The 16,355-nt window shown below is 31.6% G+C and overlaps 1 protein-coding gene across 1 annotated transcript in view; it reads right to left on the reverse strand.

The window, feature by feature from the left end:
- Positions 1-535: 535 nt before the first annotated feature.
- Positions 536-16,355, reverse strand: part of LOC113514399 (muscle segmentation homeobox-like) — a 32,136-nt gene continuing 16,316 nt past the window's right edge. The window contains exons 2-3 of the mRNA XM_026898482.3: positions 2,065-2,249; positions 536-1,191 (exon numbers count right to left, since the gene is read on the reverse strand). Of these exons, the coding sequence (XP_026754283.1) occupies positions 928-1,191; positions 2,065-2,249 (449 nt within the window). The 3' untranslated portion in view covers positions 536-927. The remainder of the gene's footprint in view (positions 1,192-2,064; positions 2,250-16,355) is intronic.

The following is a 16,355-nucleotide window of genomic DNA, read 5'->3' on the forward strand; positions in this document are numbered from 1 at the left end:
TAAAAAATATTGGCTGAATTGAATGAAATTTAGTACACGGGTAGGTTATATGTTACCTTTACACACAATACTTTATTTACTTTTTTATACTAACTCACGCGGATGAAGTCGCATGACACATGCTAGTCTTATATATGTGACAGTATTTGTTTGTTTGTTACCTCTTGGTGCCTTAACGGCACAACCGATCATCATGGAGTTTGATATACGAATAACATATATTTATGGCGGAAAAGGACATAGGCTATTTGTTCTGATCAATTACTATTTCCCGGTTCACGCAGACGGAGTCACGGGTAAAAGCTAAGAAATATAGATAGTATTAATTATAAATTTGTAAAGATGTTCCCATATTTGTTGTTACTCAATCTCGATGAATGGCTGAAACATTTCCAATGAAAGGTATGGGCCATGTATGTATCAGATGGACCATATAAGTACTTTATACCTAATCTCATACTGAGTCGCGATTTATAGCTAATGCCAAAACATTAATAAAAATTGTTTCAAATATGTTAATGTAATAAAACCAATATTTCAGTATGAAAGAAATATATTTAACTTCACCTATGTAGTAATAACAATGTACAAATAATTCTCAGTATGTACAAATCTATTTTATAATGTATAATTCAATCGGATATTGTACTGAATGATATCGTCACGCAATTATAAATAGGTAATTTGGTTAATGTTTATAATGTCTAATTAAAAATCTAAATAATATTTCTTTTAAATTAATACAAATACCAGTGCATAAAATCACTTACAATAATCTTATTTTATATTTACAAATAATTTACATTATTATTTTTAAACTTCCCATTAATCGTCACATCACTAATCAAATCTTTCATTACAGTCAGCATAAAAATTTAAAAATAATATTTATTTGGAACTCACAATTAATGTTATAAATTAAATCGTTCACTGTTGACTCGTTTGAGTGCTTGGCGAGGGGGAGCCAGACACAGGTGGTTGTACCATGGCCAGATGCGGCGGCGGCAAGCCCATGGGAGGCAACGGCCGCCCTCCACCCATTAAGGGGTGAGGGTGGAAGTACTGCTGTAGCGCGGGGTGGGGGTACAGATGGTGGGGGTGTCGGGAAAATTGCGCCATTTTGAGTTTCTCAATCTCCGCCTCTTGCACGCGTTTCGCTTTCGCGCGTCGATTTTGAAACCATATTTTTACCTATTGGAAAATAAAAAATAAATGAAACAGTCGTTTTTGTTAAAAAAAAAAATTAACGTACAATTGTAACGATGTAACACGTTATTCTACAGACTTATTTTAATGGAAAGCTTTAATTTCTATTTATTTTATACTTTATTGCACACACTAATAATACCACTTAAAATATGACGGAGGTAAGTAAATATACAAAAGCGAGCTTAACTCTAAAAGAGTTTCCTTCCAGCAAACCCAATTGTAAGTGAGTAGCCTATGAACACCTGCAATACCAGAGGTATTACGCGTGCATTGCCGACCCTGACAAAACCTCTTTATATATATATATATATATATATATATATATATATATATATATATATATATATATATATATATATATATATATATATATATATATATATATATATATATACATATTTATTTATTATATAAACACATAGAATAAATATGTGTATAAACATACATAGACAAATATATTTTTTATTTATTTATAAATAATAATAGATAACAGTGTCTTTATGTTACCTATTATTATATTTATTATGTACCTATAATGTATATTAAGTTACAAGTATTGCATATGTGTGATGTTTCGACAGATATAGTTATTAGAACTTGATAATTAATATGCAAGCAAATTCACGTATACCTAACAACATGTAGTACAAATTGCATAAGGATTTTATTTAATAACTACAAAAAAAAAATACAAATTAAAAGTACCGTCATTTGATTTAAATCTGTGGAATTTTATAATATATTTTAACATTACTGTGATCACAGGGGTGACTCAATATATTTGATTATAATGTTCAAAGTAATTTGTCGTGATTGAATCGTTTCAAATCAATTAAAAACAATGTCAAGTCTCACCTGAGTCTCAGATAGGCCTAAAGATGATGAGAATTCAGCTCGTTCAGCAATGCTCAAGTATTGTTTGTCGACAAACTTGCTCTCCAGCGCTCGAAGCTGTTGCGCTGTGAACGGCGTTCGAGGTTTTCTATTCGGTTTGTGTTTTCGAAGGTTGCATTTCAGTTTGGGAGGCTCACCATTTGCATCTGTGGAAAAAAATATAAATTATAATTATTACTGGTAAAAATAAAATACATGGTTATTGAAAAGCTAAAACTATGGCCATATACGCATTTGACTTATACACGATTGCCTGTAATTACATTATAATCTTTTAGCGCCTTAATGACATAGCTAATTATCATGAAATATAAAATACCTACATTTAAAAAAAAATAAAGTTAATAAAAGATAACAATAAAAATTATGATCATGTACAATAATTTTATTAAAATGTGCAAAATTAATTTATCAAGTTTATTTTTTTAATTAATTTAAATTTATACCAAAAAATACCTTTAGCCGTATATTTATACAAACACCTATACAAGCGTACCTATTTTCTAATACAGAGAATATTTCATAGTTAATTAATTTTTTTTTTATATTGAAACCTACACAATAAATTTAAAGGATTTAAATTGTTTTGAACGAATACTATGATAAAGTATTAACATTCAAGGTAATGTTTTAAGCTGGTTAAATTGTAAGTCTTGAGCATTAACTGCGCTTTACTGTTATATCTTAATAACAAAAGCGTGCCGAACGATCGGAATGCCGTTTCATTCCGATGTTGGATTAATAAATCGCATAATAAAACATAATAAAATAAAAGGCGAAGGAAACAGACCGCGATCCAATCGCGATAATATCTATAAAGAGGTAATTTTCAACTTATTCGGCGATGAATACAAGGGTATTAATACGCAAATTGACGATTTTAATGCCGAATTTAGTTAGAAAAATCTGATATACGCCCACGTGTAAACAAATGTGAGATGCTTTAGTTGAGATAAGTTTCATCAGCAGGTTGGTATGTTACCGTCAACTTTAACGGCCTTGTTAAAATACTTATCATAATGCTTGTCACCAGTCATTCTTATGCTTATTAGAAACTGTTTTTTCTTTTGTATGTAGATACACCTGTCAACTACTTACATCTCTCTTGTCTTTTCTTCATATTTATAAACCTCCTTATTATTTAATCTCGCGTTTACTATAAACTCTCCTTGTAATCTTTGGTATAATTGGCTCAGATTGTCTTTTTTTTTTCTTATTACATTTATCTGACCAGCCGACGATTGATTTATGGCAAATAAATCTGTTGCCGACACTAAAACGTTATGTTGATCAACATAACAAACGCACTTAATGAATCACTGTGATTTTAATTTATTGGTAAGTAAATTGAATAGGCCGCTTTTATAGACTGTAACCTACTTATTTAACTATCAGCTAATTGCTGTTTAAATACTAATTAATGATTTGAAACGATGATAGATCAATGGTTGACGAACACGTGTTTATGAAAGTTTTGTAATTACATGCGGTGATAAAATGCATTTCCTTAACATTAATCAAAACCAATTCAATTATAATTAGCATTTCATATTATCTTTATGTCATGTTACAATTCAGTTATGTAGTTCTTGTTTGTTTCCTGTCAAATAATTTAATATACAATTCATATTAACGGAATATAAATTTCATCTTAAAATATTCATATTAGAATTAATACTGTTATTTGTATTATATATTCTTATTATATATACTATTATAATTTATAAAAAATTAATATTTAATATTTAAGTATATTTAAAAAGTAAATTACAAGTAAAATCTCTAAAAGAAAAAAAAACAGAAAAACCGAGGATTTTAGTAATGACCTGTTTCCTAAGGTAATTTTTTATATTAATTCTTCAATTTTAAATCTTATAATATTTATTTCACGTCTGCATGCATGAGATAAATTTTAAAATTTAAGGTATATAAGTAAGATAAATTTTGTGATTTGTGGGCAAAGTGACTACTTCAAAGAATTCATACCTACTTATACAATTCCTATAATATTTAGTATTATTATTATTATATCAGCCGTTAAATGTCCACTGCTGAATATAAATCTTCCCCGTAAGGGAAGTTTTGCCAGTAGTTACCACGCTTGACAACCGGATTGGCAACCGTAATTAGTCTTTGGTTAGTCTTTTTAAGGAAGACCCATACGCTGACCATTAAGTTCCCTTAATCGTCTCTTACGACACCCACGGGAAAGAAAAAGATGGCTCTTTCTATGCCGGGACCACACGACATAATATTCATTTCTATTCTATTCTATTCACGCCTAAATCAAAAGTCTTTTCAAGTAAGTACTTTCATTGTTCTTTTCATTGCTACTTCGTAAATTATTAAATAATTATTAACAATATAGATGATGCCGTTTACTAATATTGTAAGATAAGTTACCATAATTTTATATGACATCTGTCATCAATTTATTAATAGCTTTATTACTGTATCATTATTATACATGCTATAAACTTTGTCAAAAATTATTTTCTTTGAAAATATTAATTCGTATAACTGGCGCTTAAAATGCCAACATATTAATCCAATGTCAAAACGAACGGCGTTCGCTTAATAGCTAATGGGCCACAAAAAGATTTAAAAAAAGTAAATTATGTGACAGATGAAAAAAAGCTCAAGTGTATTAATGTCGTGTTTAGCGGACGTCAAAGCGACTACCGACGAAACGGGAGACGGAAATAAAATTAAGAGCAGATACACACTTGCGTCTATTCTATAACGCTACAAAAATAGAATTCCAAGTTATAAAAATTTACGACTATTATATGTATTCGACTTCATTTATTATTATAGGAGTAAATTATAGCGATCAAAATTTATCTATACTTGAGCAACTTATAATATAAGTCGCATAATTGCACAGTAGTGACCTCTCCTTAACATCGTTTAGAAGTTAAATTACCTTCTTTAAAAATACTTATATGGGGCTGACTGTTCTTGTTTTCTTGTTAATTGTCTAAAGAGATATCGACTGCAGATGTTAGACCGCTGAATTATGGTCGTGTTGTGACTTTGTGAGCGACGAAAGAAATACGAGTCGTTTTAAACTCGTCCGAGTACATTTTCCATTGTTGAAGATCATCGTTCAAAAAAGAAATGCGCGCACGAATGAATTATGAAAAGTGGTACATGTTTTTTTTAGATGTAAATGAAATCGTGTGTTTGACATTTCTGCCGACGGTACCTAATGTTGCAGTGCGCTGCTAAAAAGACAGTTGATATATTAATGAGCATGTTTGCTTTTTGTGTGCACTACACCATTAATCGTACGAGGCGTGGTATGTCATTCATTCCAATATTTAAACGGTCGCTGTATACTTGACGATTTTGTTGTCCGTACAAGCGAGGCGGAGATTCTTCGCGTACTTGTGAATATTCTTACTAAATAACGAATGTGAGTTTGTATATCTGTTTAAAACTTTTAAACACCTACACTATGAAAACGATTTAGATGGCATTGGTATACATCGCACTAAACATTATAAATATAAAAGGTTATAAAGATATATGAACGTAAAACGGCTAAAATAGAATTTTGAACAATGTCCTAGATTAACTCAGAAAACTTCATACTAACTATTGCGAACAAAAACGCAAGATATAACTAGCAATATATATAATTTTAAAATGGTCGCTAATGTCGCCAGTTAAGTACAATAATTCCCCATATTTAAGACCATTGATTATTAAAATAACATAATAATATGCTAATCTAACATTAAGTTTCTATTATGAACGCTAATATTACAAAAAATACCAATCATTATACAAATTAGGAATAAAATTCAATCGTTATAGCTACTAGTGTTATCTAAAATAATAATCTATATACCTACATTCGGCATATCTTCATATGTAAATAAGTTGGCTAATTCAAAATTACAAGACATAAAACGCTATAACGAACAATATTTGAATAAAGCAAAGAATTATTAAACAGGAAAGATGTACGAGGCTATAAAACATATTCATAGGGTTTTAAACACAAAGAACGGTTATCTTGAAGCCATTAACAGGTCTTCCCGGATTCCGGAATACCAGCCCACGATATTTATCTGATGATCAAACGAACTGTCTGTAAGGACTATTCATCAGTAAACTCAATCGTCCTCTCATAAATATGGGGCATAGAAAATGCGGAAACACCACCTTGCCGCTTATGTGAGATGTTTACAATGAGTTCCTTTGACTATTATATACCTATCTCTGTTTATGTTATTCAATAGAGAATAGATGTTTGGTTTCAAAAGGTATCTAAGCATCTATTGGATATCTAGCCATAACACTTAGTTCTCTATTTTTGTCTTGTTTTAGATTTTTAAATCATCCATAAAAATAAAAATAAAATCCTATTAGAAAGTAATAAAGTTTTTACTAATTAGGCAATTTTTTGTTACATTAAATAAATTAAGAAGTATGTTTAATAATTATCTTCGATCATTAAATTCTCATTATACAAATGACTTATGAATAATTATCTAGCTTTCCAAGTCGTATTTTTTAAGTAAAGTAATTAATTATTAGGATTTTCTTTAAGTATTCAATTGCAGGTATTTTTATGTTAACTAATCTTAATATCGTTTGCTTGGGTACCTCTGTTCCATTCGTGTTTCAACCGTATAGCAGTTGTGTTTGCATGGCTGTATTTCAGTTTGAAGGGTAGGATATGGCGTGAATTTACAGGGTACAGAGGAATAACACCTGAGTCCTCAGGAATGGCAACGCATGGGGGGTATCATGGGCAAAACAGTATACTCTGATATGTCCATGGTACTGCTCATGTCTATAGGTGACAGTTACCCATTTCCATCAGGTGGACCGTCAGCTTGTTTGTCATTCTAAGTTGTATAAAAAAAATCTCTGAAACCGTTCAATCAAATTTAATATAAATATTTTACTGAACTAAGTGTTATCTTGCGGAAATTCATAATACTGGTTATTCTATTAGAATTATTTTGTTTAATTCCGCCACCATTATTATGAATGCAACGGGAAGATTGACTACTATTCTTTTTACCAGAAGTTCTACAACCTTCTATATTAATTATCAATTTCTGACTATCATTTCGTCTAAACACATTTTGCTGTCGCAAAGTGTAGTATGTGTTTTATTTACAACCTCACTTACCAATTTAATAATAGATAAACCCAAGAAACGACAAGCAAGTGGTCATAATTTTCATATTCAATAAAAATTACCTAATATTTACATACATTGCCGCTCAACTCATGAAAACTCCACTTTCATGGCCACACAATGATCTATTAAGAGGCATGTCTATACATGTCTCGCTACAGTTTACAAATAGCACTATTCAATGGAACATTAGTATTTTGGCAGCAAGCCAGCGCTTGACAGCATTTGACTGCTTGTTAAACATCCACATTGTGTTTTACTGTGATTTTAGTGCGACAAAATTTGACAGTATATTTAATAGCGAGACGACTAGAGCTCGATTTGCTTCAGTTGTTTATAGTTTATTACTTCTGGCATCCATAATACAACTGGCCAATATAAAATAGCATGCAGACTTACATGCAGATTATAACAAAGGTAAGTATTAGGTATGGTATTATTATTGAAATAATATTTTTTATGCAACATTGAATAGGTACTAAATGAACTTATGACTCATTAGATTAGAGGGAGACTTTGTACAAAAGTCGATTGCTTGGGTACCTCTGTTCCATTCGTGTTTCAACCGTGAAGCAGCTATGTTTGCATGGCTGTGGTTGCATGGCTGTGTTTCGGTTTGAAGGGTGAGATATGGCGTGAATTTACTGAGTACAGAGGAATAACACCCGAGTTGAAATGGCAACGCATGGGGGGTATCATAGGCGAAACAGTATACTCTGTTATGTCCATGGTACGGCTCATGTCTATAGGCGACGGGGACCACTTTCCATCAGGTGGACCGTCAGCTTGACTTGCCATTCTAAGTTGTATAAAAAAAATGCAATTTATATTATATTAGCTTTTACCTACGACTTCGTCTGCATGACCGGGATATATTTACTAACCGGGATGAAAAGTAGCCTATATTCTTCTCCATTCCATGCAGTACGTGTATACCAAATTTAATAGTGATTGACTAAATCGTTAAGGTGCTATAAGGCAACAAACAAACTCACTTTCACATTTATAATATTAGTAAGGATTACCGGATCAAAAAGTTCCTTTTCAAGATGGTACCATATATAAATTAAGAATTTTAAGTATCTCAGTTTCTCGGTGCTATAATGAATATTAACACTAAATTGAAGTTTCTTGTTAATAATGATTAGGTATATAATATATTTATCTAAAAGAAAATCGAATGGATAAGGAATGAAATAAGAATAAATAATTTAAAAAAGTTTGAATTTAAATAGTAAAAAAAATTGTCATGTCCTATTTTGTTAAAATTATAATAATATACAACAATATAGTACATGGAAGTAATTGGCACAATTTGATAAATTAGTGAAATTTTGTACTGTGGGTACTCTTTGTAATTTTATTTTATATTATGTACGAGTATTAGTAATAAAATTGCCTTTTACTAAATACTAAGCAATTCATTCGAAATCCTAGTAATAAATGTGATACATTGTAAAAATATTTGGATGATTGTATATTTGTTACTCAATCATGCTTAAACGGTTGAATGGATTTAAATTAAATCAGACACACGTGTAGGTTATATCCATACTTAATATATAGGACACTTTATATACTGATTTACGCGAGCAAAGCCGCGGGTGACAATTAATATTTTCATATATTTTAAATTGATATTGATAATGAAGAATAACCAAACTGAAGTGGCAATGCGCTGTTCACATAGCTCGAAGAACCGACAAGTGATGGGGAAGAAAGATTCTTAAGTGGCGACCTCGTATGGGCAAACGCAATGTAGGACGACCCACCCCCCACTAGATGAAATAACGACCTCAAACGGATTGCATGGAATCAATGAATGCAAGTGGTTCAGAACCGTTCTTTATGGCAGTCTATGTGGGAGGCCTAAGTTTAACAATAGACATATAATAGCTAAGATAATTATGTTGATGATTAAAATTACTATTATTATACATAAACACTATTATTACACATTTAATTTGCTGTCGGTACACCACAAATGAAGTGGTTGCGACAGTCTTGTTGCGTGCACGCGGTAATTGATTGGGAATGCTTCTATAATTAGGAGCGTGACTCTGTTGCGGACGGTACCTACTTGTGCATTCTAACAGTTACCGACTTACTGCATCTGTAGTAAAAAGACGTGGTAAAAATATATTTACTTATCTTACATTATTGTTTACTACGAGTATATTAAACCTAACATGAGCATAAATGTAACTGTTTTTTTTTTTTTTATAGGTGATAATGAAATAGTAACCCCACCCGCGCTATCGGTATACACCGGCGGGGTACCAGTGACGGATGATAGGTGAGGATGAATCAGGTCAGTTAACCCATCATGACGAATTCAACGAGAATTGTTCACGATGGTTTCCAGGGGGAACCACGTGGAGGTTGTCCTGATAGGACAATGGGGCTGTCAAACTCCAATGCTAACAATCCCTTCCCCCCTAAATGTAACTATTACAAAATTATATGTAAATACAATTTCTATTTGGTATCACTGCCGACTGAAAAGATCGTAAGCAGCCATGAATAGTGAAAATTCATTGACCAAGTAATAAGCCAGCCGTCTGGTCACTAGAAGTTTACTGGTTATAACAAAAATCAATTAAGATTTGGATTCTAATACTAATATTACCCATAACTGAGTGGCCAAAAAGGATATCCGTAAGAAGGATATTTCTAAATTTATTTTCAAAATTTTCTACCGATGATTCCTTGAAACAAATGTCTAATATTTTTATTGGAATACAATATATAAAAAATAAAAATAATTATGCTTTCGACTGTAATCCTTAACAGGGTAGTCAAAGACAACTGTCGACTATTGTAGTGAACGTAATAACAACAAACGCTCGACATACACGTTTCATCAAGCACATTAGAATGCAACATGGAAGGAAGCGAGCATACCGCCATCACATAGAATTTATTTATTTAATTATTTATTTATTTATGTTCAGGATTAATTATTATAAATTAGATTTTCTGATGGGAAAATATATGGAGCCCCATAAGATGGAGCGACGATCTCAAATGCATTGCAAAGAATCAGTGGGTGTAGGTGGCTCGACAATTATCTGTATCTTATGGTTGTCTATAGGAGAAACCTATGTTCAACAGTGGACAGTTAACGACTGGTATGGTGATGATGATGATGAGAAAATATTATTATATTGCATGGAAATCTCACATTATTCAGATTTAATAAACCCGCATAGAACATGTTATTATTCCTATTAACTAATAGGTCGAAAGAACTTTTAAGAGAGAATAATTAAAAATCCACTGAATATTAATAAATTTAACCGATTTCGAAAAAGGTCAAAATTTTCTATTTTACATTTAGAAAGATTAAATTGGTCGATTCACACTGGCCTCAAACATATTTTATAGCCCTTTGCATTAAAGATTAATTCAAATTTAAATACATAAATTAAACAGTTTTTTTTTTTATTTTAACTATATTAAGTTAAATATAATTCAACATAAATAAAGTTTTAAAAATTACTCCCCACAAGGATTAGAATGAACTTTTTCTAAAAATTGACAATTAGTCTCTACTCTTCTCTTAGTCATTGACCCTACTCTAACTCAACGCCCTAGTTAACAATGGGTGATGTAAAAATAAGTGTATAACACTTATTTTTACATAAACATTGTACAAAACAAAGGTAACATCCACATATAGGTATACCTATGACTGGCCTAATGAAAGAAAATAAATATTTATAATACACTTAAAGTTTTCAATTTTAAGTTCAATTGTATTCTAACCGCCATAATGAAAAATTATAAATTGTACAAAGTGTAAGTTATGATTTTTATCTAAATAAATGATATAAATTCAATGCAAGCATGTTGGCCTAATTAGCAATCGAAACATTTATAAAGTGAAAGGAGAACGGTTTATCGGTTTACTTGTGATTTTGATTGCAGTAGTAAAATTTAGTCATTTATGAATATCGCGTCTTAAGGAGCATTTAATAAATTTCATTATGACGATAAAATATTAATAAATGGTATTTTTTATTATTTTTATGAAAGTATATACGCAGACAAACTGCGGGTGGCTCAAATAAGCCTCGTTTCCTGATAAATAATTATTGTTTAAGCTGTTAGTATGGTTGTCAGGATTTCTTGCAATAGCAAATAATTGCTGGAAGCTCATTCAAATTTCGCGCGCCATAACGACGCTCGCTGCAGCTATCTGCGCATGCCCAGAGTTAGCCAATCAGAAATGTCCAACAATTGGCGCGCGCGACCGTCTAGTCTCCGCTATGTCTATTAGTTTCGTGACTTGGTTACTTTCGGCTGTTCAAGAATAACCGTCATTATTAACTGTATTGAAAACTATCTATTAATTTTTATATTGTACTTCGTACAAGTAACGTGATTTTTATATAAAGAACTCGCCTAACAACTATTTTCAATGAAGATATAAAAGAATATTTCATGCAGTGCGAGATTGTTTTATGTATACCATTTCTTCATCTTGTCGTTTATCAGCCGGCCGGTTGCTTATTGCTTGGAGCTGTGCGGAAACAACCTGGTGAGTAAGCTTGAATTTTTTTATGCAACTTAGAATGGCAAACAAGCAATCGTGCCACCTTGTAGAAAGTGGTTACCGTCATCTGTATAGTTAAATATGAACTGTACTATGAACATAATAAAGTATACCATATAACTAATAATAATATAATGTTTTATTTTCTACGTTAGAAAAGTCAGCAACCATACGGCAGTGTACTTAGGATCCCCCATGTCCAATCCAGTTTATTTCTTGTATACCTAATTATGGCCATGGTACTCACCATGGCCACCACAATGTTGTTTAATAATGAATTGTGAATGACTGAAATGATGATGATTTATGCAAAAGTCATCAGCAGGGTAGGTACCCATAGGTATTTGGCGGCAAAAACTGTAATTTGTATGTAGTATTACAAAGTAATGTAGTAACGGATGCGTAATTCTAGACTCTGGACTGACAACTCATTTGTCATGTAGCATGGACGTTACAGTATACTGTGAAGCTCCGTGACCTCTCTTCATGTCTATGAGCTTTTACTACAAATTCTTGCTTTCTTTTTTAATAACAAAGGCAAACAAGCATCCATAACACCGGAGGAATTACAGATATGGTGCCGACCTCTTAAAGGAATATGCTCTTTTTTCCTTTTTCTTGGGAGTTGATTCCACGTATAATTGTACGTGGAAGAAAGTGCTTTGAATAATACAAGATGAAAGATTGCCACTCGTCTAGATGGTTGGGTTAGAACTTTAGATTGTGGCGATGTTGTACGGAGATAAAATTCATCAGCAAGCAGCAAAACAATTTCTCAGAACACTCCCCATGATACATTTGATAAAAATTGCATAGAAATGCAACATCTCTACCCAGTTTCAATGGGACAAGCCGAATAGTGAGACACTGATTATCATTAATTTAAATTTATTTTTAAATAAGAAGATTGCTCAAAAGATACGACATCGTATCTCCCCCTATGTTATAAAAAAAATATTTTAAAGTACTCCGAATTGTAATTTTTATTTCAGATCGTTTAAGCTTATTAAAGGCAACAAATTAGTAATATAACAAATATATAATACATGTACATACAACATACAGTATTATTTTTGTTCACTATCTGTGGTCACAATAGTATATTTTATAGTTTACCCATCCATAGTGGTAATGTCTGTAGTTCACTTAATGTAAGAAGTAGAACCAGATTGTTTGTCATTTCAAGATGTATGAAATATATGAAACATATTACTAGTAGGTCTTAATAGCCCATTAAAAGAAATAAATACTTATTAAAAACATTCTAAGGTTAAAAAGTCTACACAATTCCGACAACAGAACTGATAAATGATATTAATTAAGTCCAATAAACATATAGTTAGTCTGAATGTTCCCAAACAAACTAAGCAATAAATATAATTAAGGTAAGTAATGATCAATTAATCAAACCATAAAAAATATAAACCTATCTAATTTACCTATTTAGAATTGGTGTTCTAACACACCGTTAATTAATAACACAATTTCTCGGTTTAATGAGTCATAAGAGAACCAATTTACTACTTTATAACCAAACAGCGATCAATCCGGGTTATGCCCGTGTACAATTGGACTAATATTTACCGCTTGGCGTTTGTTATCTTATTTAAGTAATTAGCTTTTGCCCGCAACTTCATATGGATTTTGCAAGTATGCCCTTCTATATGGTGTATGAAAACTACCTTCAATTTAGTGCAGTCATTTTTACGTGATGCCGAAACAAACAGATAAAAATTCAAAAAATATTGTTTTAGATTCTAATGGTCTTATTAGGACCCTTCATATAATTTCTAACTGGCTTCAACCCTGTCAGCTGTAGACATATTTGGATTTTTATAAACTGAAAGGATATGTTTACAGATTGGTCCCATAAAAAAATTATCATAATCGATAGTTTAGTTTTTAAATGGAAATATTTGGTTTTCCCACAATTAAACTCAGTTTTTTTAAACACAATTTTAACTACTTTATAATATCTCAGAGACAAGTATCGTCTAGTTACAATTTGTTTGTATTAATAATATATAAATCAACAATTAATTCCGGTTACACCTGGATACAATTGGATCAATCTTGACCGCTTTGTTTGTCTTATATTAAACAAGGCAATTCTTTTTTTGTATTATAAATCGAAATCTGAATGGTCTAAGTGAAGGTTACAGCATGAAATTGAAATTAATTCTATCTGCCCAGCCCGTAAGTACTTGATTTTTTTCAAAATAAATAGGGCGGGGACGAGGGTATTTATTATTTTTTTGTCGTCCGTCAGCTAGACTTTCGTTTGAATGTAGATACAATGTAGATAATTTAATTCCATCAATAAATGGCATGACATTTCTCAGGTGATTATCTGTCTAATTGTTATAAATTTCCATAAAAACTGTACAGATAATAGAATTTCAGGTTTTTCTGTTTTTATTTTCATCAATTCTTTCATCATCATCATCATCAATCAGCTTTTAGCAGTCTACTGCTGAACATAAGCCATAAATTGACAGATAATAACCACGTTGACATCATCATATCGACCTATGATGATGTCTACTGTTGAATACGAGTATAAGCCTCCCCTTGGGGGAATTTGCCAGTAGTTGCCATGCTTGGCAGGCTGATTAACAACCGCATTCAGGCTTTAGAGATGTTTTAAAAGAGACGCTGCTGCTCATCCCTCGCACTCCCTTAATCGATTCGTACGACACCCACGGGAAAGGAAGATGTGGCCTATACTATGCCGGGACAACACGGTCATTCTGTGTAACGGATATATTCACTGAAGTTCTCGATCGTTAAAAACTTTAAATATAAACATAATTTAAATATCAATTATTGATATAATTGAATAACATTTAGCAATTCATATAGGTCTAGACCAGACCTATCTAAAACCGCGTTGTTCTACATTATTAATAAATGAACATCTTAATGGTCGTGCATTGGTCACACAACGGGGCGCCGTATCGAACCCCCACGCTGCTTGCCGTGTGCCCACCTACACAAACGCAAAACGAACGTCTTCTATACTATAACTAGTTGTTACCTGCAGGTTTACCTGTAGTTTTATCTGCATAAATTAAGCTAAGAGTACACTAAACTTTATTCAAATCCATTAAACCATTTAAACGATGACAAGTCCATGTATTTGCTCTTATTATGCCCGTTAAAAATAATGTTAACAAAAATATGTATTATAATATATTTATAAAGTATAAAAGGCAATCTCATTGTTTATACAATCTCTTTCAGACAATCTTTGGGTAAAAAAGAAAAGAGAGAAGATAGTAGCTTAATTAATTGACGCAAGAAATGATTTAACATAGGATCAAGACCTTAATAAACTCTTTTAATTACAACAATTGAATCACATAACATTTGGCCACATAAAAATACAAATCAACTGAGAAAAGAAATAACTGCCTAATTCTTTATAGCACACAAAAATAATAACAAAACATATTTCATCAGGAATATATCATATATCCTTAGGAATAGCAACGCATGAGGGGTATGATGGACGACACAGTATACTCGGTTATGTCCATGGTGCTACGTTTGTTTATAGGCGACAGTTACCACTTTCTATCAGATGGGCTGTCAGCTTCTTTTCCATTCTATGTTGTGTAATAAAATATGTTTAATTTTAAAGGTAATATATAAAATTTTAAACGTAATATGTAGTCATAGCATAGAAGGCCAAGGTGGAATTAATGCTTGGAGTAATTCTACTACACCGAAAAAGAAATTAGTGAATCAGATCAAACTACTAAAATCAGAGAAGATGTAGAAAAGATACGAGTATCGGAAGAAGAGACGGGTATGCCATTTTGCAAGGATAAATAAAAATCGTTAGATGAGAAGGATGTTAGAGTAGAGGGCCCCTGCTGATAGTCGTCGTAGCGGTCGATCACCCAAAATATGACATTAGACATGACATTAGATACAAAGGTGAGCTCAAAAAATACTTTTAAAAACATGGATTATCTACGATCTAAAACGGTTAAATTTAATAAATGACTACTGAAACTGTACTAATGAGTCTTAAATAAATATCCTCACATGACCACGCAAATATAAAATATATCAGCACTTAAAATGTATTAGTGAAATTAGTGCCAATTACAAATTTATTACCATAATTTATTCTTACAGAAAATATTATAGTCGTTCGCAAATTTATCGCCACCATTCCTAAGTCGAGATATTTAAAATGATATTCAATAGTTTCCAAGAAGGCCCAATGAAATGATTTATTGCTTTACAACAATAAGAAACGGTGTCCCGCTCGCTCGATGACAAATTATCTAATTCGCCACGCTCGATTATTTTAATTAAACTTCCTAACCAAAAATAAATTTTATGTTAGGTTTTTGTTATTTTTGTAAATTTTATATTTCTTGTTTAGTTTAGACGTTAAGTCGGAGCAAAGGAATTTAAAGATTCAGATTTATTTAAGCTCTAATACCTACTCCATGATATATTTTTTTTTAATTTGTATTTATTGTATATTCACATCTTGCCACACTATTCACAGTATGT

Source organism: Galleria mellonella, unplaced genomic scaffold, assembly GCF_026898425.1.
Source record: "Galleria mellonella isolate WM207_F2 unplaced genomic scaffold, CSIRO_AGI_GalMel_v1 utg35, whole genome shotgun sequence".
Taxonomy (NCBI): domain Eukaryota; kingdom Metazoa; phylum Arthropoda; class Insecta; order Lepidoptera; family Pyralidae; genus Galleria; species Galleria mellonella.